Source organism: Macrobrachium nipponense, chromosome 35, assembly GCF_015104395.2.
Source record: "Macrobrachium nipponense isolate FS-2020 chromosome 35, ASM1510439v2, whole genome shotgun sequence".
NCBI classification, from domain to species: domain Eukaryota; kingdom Metazoa; phylum Arthropoda; class Malacostraca; order Decapoda; family Palaemonidae; genus Macrobrachium; species Macrobrachium nipponense.
Genome location: NC_061096.1, coordinates 265,633 through 272,794, shown reverse-complemented (window position 1 = coordinate 272,794; position 7,162 = coordinate 265,633). Strand labels below are relative to the sequence as shown.

Genomic DNA, 7,162 nt, shown 5'->3' with positions numbered 1-7,162 from the left:
TAAAAACATACCAGGGGATTTAATTGCTTGTTCGTCAGGGAGTTCCAGAGGTATCCAGTGCATGAAGAATTCTTCATATACTCCTTTCGTCGTCTCGTAGAGCCGGGGGGGGGGAAATCACTGTATCCGGGTTAGGATCATCATTATTAGATCTGTTGGCCACATCACGGGATTGATAGTGTGGAGACTTGAATGGATACCATTGATTCTACCCAAGCTTTCATCAAACATCTCATCGTCATCGTTATTCATCACTGGGACCCCCGTTCGTCATCGACGGTTCGGGCGTTGATGTATCTAGTAAAAAAAGAAAAACGAAAAAAAATAAAAATAAATAGAAATAAATCCAAATAAAATAAGTAAATAAATAAATAAATAAATAAATAAAAAAAATAAATAGATAATTAAGTAAAATAAATAAATAAATAAAATAAATAAATAATAAAAGTTTTATTTATTATAAATAAACGAAGAAATAAATATCATGTTGAAGCTAACATTGCTATGAGAGACACTGTCACTGATATTACCATCATCGGTGGGAGTAGTTATATAAATACTTACATTGATAGTCCGGGGACTTAACGGCAATCATAAATCGACCCAAGCTCGCATTAAAAACATCATCTTTCATATTCATTATCGTTGACAGGTTCGGTTGTTGACATATCTGAAAAAAAAAAAAAAATAAATAAAAAATAAATAAAAAATAAAAAAGTTTAGTTCAACCTATACATCGTAAGCAGGTCTTATAAAGGTTGCTAAGTTTATTATTAACTGATAATGTTATTACCAATATATTCAAAAGGGAGTTTATATATAAATACTTACAAGAGGGGTTTCATAAAACTCGTCGGGTCAGTAACAGAAGTTTCTTCAAGGTTAACATCATACACCCCTCCTCATTGTTTATTGGACCTTGGTAGAGGTGTACTTAAATCGGGTATGTCCACGATTCTCCATTTGAAATGAATGAACAAACCCGGCCTGTATGCTCGGGTGTACGGAGTATATACAGATCCCAGTCAAGTCCTGTCCACCAACTTTTATGCTTCTTGGAGAGAAGAGGGTGTGGGGGTGGGGAGGGGAGGGGGTGTGGGGGGGGGGTAGTGGTGGTGGTGGTGGTGGAAGTATAATCGTCAGATGTGGAAACGCTGTCATGAAATGTACGCCAGTTTTCCGATATGTTATATCTCGTTGTGATGCTGATGTACCTTGCCAACAAGATATAAGAACATGAACTTCGTTTTTCCAATATGTTATATCTCGTTGTGATGCTGCAAATAAAATCCTGTTGTAATTGCCATATCGAGTTTTATTTTCGTCTCATCTCGTTTTTAATGCTGTACGTTGACAACAAATAAGACTCATCATCTCCTCCTCCTCCTCCTACCCCCTCCTCTACCTCGGGGGGGCAGTGATAGGGCGGTGCGACAGATACTTCCTGTTTGAACATGAACTTTGTGATAGGCAGTCAGCTTGCGGTCACTGGAGGAGAGAGGAGAGAGAGATAGGGAGAGACAAACAGAAAAAGCAGAGTACATACCGGTGTCAGTGGCACGATAATTATACCTTATACCACGTGCATGAGCTACGTTACAAGTGAAAAAAAAAAAACATTTTATATATGGTGACGTCATGGTCAGACTCTTTAAAAAAAATAAAAAACACCTCATGTAAGTACATAATAATAATTAAAGATACCCCATGTAAGGAGATAAATATTACCATCTCATATGTGCCCATATGTAGATATACCCCGCGGCGCAGATAGAACATGAAGCAGGGTCAGATCGCGCTCACTGCATTAGAGAGAGAGAGAGAGAGACAGACAGACAGAGAGAGAGAGAGAGAGAGAGAGAGAGAGACAGCGGAGTATATACCGGTGTCAAGTGGCACGATAATTATAACCTCATACACGTACATGAGCTACGTTACAAATGAAAAACAAAAAAAATTTTTATATATGGTGACGTCATGGTCAGACTCTTTAAAAAAATAAAAACCCAAAAAACCATTATTATAAGTACATAATAATAATTAAAAGATACCCCATTGAGAAGATACACTATTATCATCTCATTATTGTGCCCATATGTAGATATACCCCGCGTAAGGAGATACTCTTATCTGGGATGACCCGCCCCTCAAAAGGGCTAATGTACGGAAATGAGGCGATTTGGTTTTTGAGGCGATTTGGTTTTGAGGGGATTTGGGCCCTTTTCCCCTACTTGGAATACTTCCTTACGGGAAATACTGTACGTGCGTATCGTGTATAACCTAAAAACTATGTGCGTATAAACATACCATCTAATATCCCAAGGTATGCATGTATACATATGTAACACCCGTTCACGCGCTGGTTGCCTTTCACTTTTTACACACCCGAGCAGATCTCGTCAAATAAAGAAAGCTTCAGAGGGAGGATCATAAACATCCATCCACCATATTATATATATATATATATATATATATACATATATAATATATATATATATATATATATATATATATATTATATATATATGTTATATGATATATATATATATATATATATATATATATATATATATATATATATATATATATATATATATATGTGTGACAGTTCTCAAGGTACTTTACTAGATGAAGTTTCTTAGAAATTGCAGTGTCGTATTCCCGAAGGTGATAGACGTCGTCATGATTTTTTTTTATTGGAATTCGTAGTTGCTCAGAACCTTCATGGACAAAATCACTTATCATTACGTTTCCCTTATTATTGATCTAATGGCAGTTTTGTTTCAAAAACTAAGCAGTAAGATCAGGAATGTAATCAGTTACTATTTTTTATATAACAATATGTAAAATTTAATGATAATAATATGGATGATATCAGTATCTACGTTGTGCAGTATTGTCAGTAACTAAAGTGAATAATCTGGAATAAGGTCATTAGAATCATAATTGTCATATCTGCTGTAATTTATTATTATTGGAATAAATGAAATATGAGGAAAAGTTGAACAGTAGTCCCCTTATTATCTCATTATTAATTCATATGTTATTTAAGGAATAAGAATGATTAGTCTTTGTTTTTTGACAGCCGAGCTTAGCAAGTACAATTTGGTCATCCCCTGCAAATCCTTAGGTCTAGTCATGAACCATGTTTAAGCCTTTCACATTTCGTAACAAGAAATTGCCTTAAGTGCCGAAAGAGAAATTGTTCTCGTTGCTTCATATATAACATATATAAATATATATATATATATATATATAATATATATATATATATATATATATATATATTATATATATATAATATACTAATATATATATATACTATATATATATATATATATATATATATATATATATATATATATATATATATGAAACGGAGAAACTGTCATCGGTGTCTCTAAATTGGAAATTTCTGTAACAGTCTAAACCAATCCCAGCGTATACTTTAAAGAAGAGAAAATAAAAAATAAAAATTCTTAAAACTTAATGTTCTATAAAAAAAAAATGTATTCAGGTATCTTTCTGTTCGCATATTTGTTTATTAGCCGCTTAATCCTCCACCGGCGAAGTGATGCGAAACTATGGGGCAAAACAACTATAGTAAGCTTGACCTTGAGGAACTCCCATGCACTCGAATTGATTTTACCAGTAGCCTGGCGTTGGAAGGCCACAGGTCTCACACACACATACACACACACACACAACCACGCAAGTGTAACTGCGAAGTTGCCAAAGCAACGGAAACAAAGCAGCGTTAGTCACTGAATAAAAAAAATGACGAGATTTACGAGAAGCCATGAAACGGATATTTGTACGAAACAAGTGTGCCCGGATCGCCTTCCGTTCATGGCGCAAAAGCTTCCATTATCAGCCTAATTGTCCTGGACGCACTGTCTAAGGCCAATAAGGGTCGATTTCTCCTTCTCTAAACGATTCTTTATTTATGATACATCAGATTAGGTGGAAAGCAATTGCACGCAGGCAACAACAATCGGGCTTTGATGAATAAAGCGGTTCCGGAGGAGCGGTTTCATTAGACCGACACACAGTAGCCGTTGTGAACGAACACGAGATGCCGAACGCTTTCCTGCCCTACGCTGTTCTCGTTGCTTCTGCTCCGGCAGCTAGTGTGAAGGTGAGAGAATCTTTTAGCTTATATTTTTATCGACTAGATTATGTCAATCCAAATACAGCAGATATTATCTAAGCCTCGGGTTTCTTAGTAAGCATAACTTTGTGCGGGTGACTCTTTGCCTGAACGTAGCTTCATATTACGAAGTCTGTGATTAATCTGTTTATTCATTATTGTAGTGAGTTACTCGATCATTTAGATATCCGAGAGACTGAAAAAACTGTAGTTACAGATATATTCTTTGACGGGAGACCGGAGTGCAGGTAGAAACCGGAAATTTTCTATGATTTTCTGAAAAATAAACAAATTAAAACCGTAAGCACAAAATCGGTTAAGTGTTGGCTCGTAATTCCGAACGTGTGTGTGTGATGTGTGTGTGTGTGTGTTTGTGTGTGTGTGGATTCAATGCTTATATTGATGATGAAATTTTACTGCCAATCGGTAAAACATGCCTAATACCCTCATCTTTTATCAATGCCTTAATATTGAGCGAAAAAACGTATTTTTAAAAATGATAAGTGATTGAAGTATAAGCTGAAAAATTAGCTCTCGTATAAGCCTATCAAAAGAGAGAGAGAGAGAGAGAATTTAGAGGGAAATAATGATTACTGTATTCTAAGACTAGCAGGTGTGTGTGTGTGTATGTGTGTGTGACAGAGATGAGAGAGAGAGAGAGAGAGAGTCTCAAACAGTCTTGCTCTTAGCCGTCGAAGTGAACCCATTTATCAAGAGTGGTGAATAAATCTGTTCATTTGAAAGAAGTAACAAAAAGTAACAGGGAATACCGAAAGAAGATAATGAGAAATAAATTAATAATTAATAAACAAATAGTAGATAACAATTAAGGGAAGTCAAGCATTTGACTTTTTTCGCTCGAACTGCTGAGGTTCCAGCTTGGTGTAGAAAGATTATCTATAAATCATTGTACATCGATTATTAATTAATCCAAGTAAAACCTTCGGTTTATATTAGAAAAAACCAACTGTTTAAAGGTGAAGATACAGACCTAACTTGGAAAATAAAACTAACAAAATATAAGCCAACTTTAACTGGAATATTGAGTGTGCATGCAAAGGCAGGTTTGTCTCAATAAATAATAGTTTTTTTTTTCACAGAACCTTCTAATAAGAAACAGCCTCGGCCTTCGACCGTTAGTAAAAAATTAATGACTAAATTCTTTTGCTTAAAAATGCCCTAAAGCCGATGAATCTATCGAAGGCTTCATATTCCTAACGTTTGAAAGTTCTTTTTCAAAAGTCACCGAGTCTGACTAAAGGCTGCAGGCGATTACATATATATAATATATATATATATATATATATATATATATATATATATATATATATATATATATATATATATATATATATATATATACATATATATATATATTATATATATATATATATATATATCATATACTATATATATATATATATATATATATATATATATATATATATATATATATATATATATATATATATATATAAATATATATATATATATATATACTATATATATATATATATATATATATATATATATATATATATATATATATATATACTATATAATGCCAAAAAATTGTAACTCACTTAGCCTCCTCCAGGTACAAATCTGATGAAATATGAGAATTAATATCTCATGCCCAAAAGGGGGGCAAAGACTACTGACTCAGCAACAGGTCACCAGTCAAGGTTGAATATCTCTCTTACTACTATTAACAAGTACTTTATCAAAATTACTTCTCGAAATACTTGAAGCATTTTGAGAGTAAAGAGTGATCACTGATCTATTCTCGCTCTTGACTCAAACAGGATGGAGATATTTCCCTTCTCAATCCAACAGCTGTTAATGGGACCAACTTATATGAGACTGACATCCTGCTGACAGACGGGCAACATCTGCAGGTCATCGCCAAGAAAGCCATCAACTACTTGGCCGCCCGTTGGTCCACTGATGCCAAGGGGTTCCCTGAGGTGCCCTATAGCTTTGGTGACGGTAAGATGACACTTAGATAAGTAAAAGACTTTAGCGGATACTTAGATAAGTAAAGACTTTAGCGTGCCTTTATCTTACTTTTGATATGCAGCTGATGATACTACTACCCGGGCAACATAGTGCATTATTAAGTCCTGTCTGAATAACAGCGGCTTGGTTATACATTTTTGTACACTTTTGCTCCTTTTCTGTTTGTTGTACAGTGGCCCTTTTGTCCTTTCAACAAAGTGATCCTTTGCATAGAATATTTACCCAGGAATAGATTTAGAGAAGGTAGTCATTTATTAACTTTCATATTTGCTGTGAGTGACTACCAGATACCAACATTACAGCTTAAATTAAGGGATAAAATATTTGTCCAGAAATAGATTCAGAGATGGTAGGCCTTCACTAAAGATTAATTTTTGATGTGAGTGCTTACCAGATATCGACATTACAGCTTAAGTTTGAGAAGAGAGGAGAGAAGAGTGAGAGAGAGAGAGAGAGAGAGAATCTGTCAATTGCAGAGCATGTTTTAGGTGCAGACTAACACACTTGCCAATAAAATCCTAGAGCAACCAATCCATCACTAATAGCTCCCAGTAGAAAGCCATGTTCAGACCACCCATATTTCCGTTCTCTTTCCAGCTAACGTGACAAGGCAGCAGCTGTGGCAGCTGGCATAGACCACTGGGAGGAAAACACTTGCATCACATTCCACACTTCCCCTCATATCAAATTTATCCTGGGCTCTGGCTGTTGGTCTTACATTGGCAGCATCAACAGCAATACTGGACAGGACCTTTCTATAGGGACTGGTTGTACAGGGGTAAGTTGATAAGAGAGGATGGTCTTTCCTTCACACAGGCCTTCATTAAAACTAACTTTTGAGTCAGTGAACAGTATTTTTGTCTGCATGGAATGAAAGTAAAAAAGGACCTTTTGAATTCATTTGGGAGTGTTTGAACCTGTATTGACACACACACATACACACACACACACACACACACACACACATATATATATCTATATATAATAGTATAT

General features: G+C 35.0%; 1 protein-coding gene across 1 annotated transcript in view; it reads left to right on the top strand.

The window, feature by feature from the left end:
* The first annotated feature begins 4,075 nt into the window (after positions 1 to 4,075).
* Positions 4,076 to 7,162, top strand: part of LOC135208161 (protein SpAN-like) — a 7,893-nt gene continuing 4,806 nt past the window's right edge. The window contains exons 1-3 of the mRNA XM_064240301.1: positions 4,076 to 4,138; positions 5,956 to 6,139; positions 6,769 to 6,947. Of these exons, the coding sequence (XP_064096371.1) occupies positions 4,076 to 4,138; positions 5,956 to 6,139; positions 6,769 to 6,947 (426 nt within the window). The remainder of the gene's footprint in view (positions 4,139 to 5,955; positions 6,140 to 6,768; positions 6,948 to 7,162) is intronic.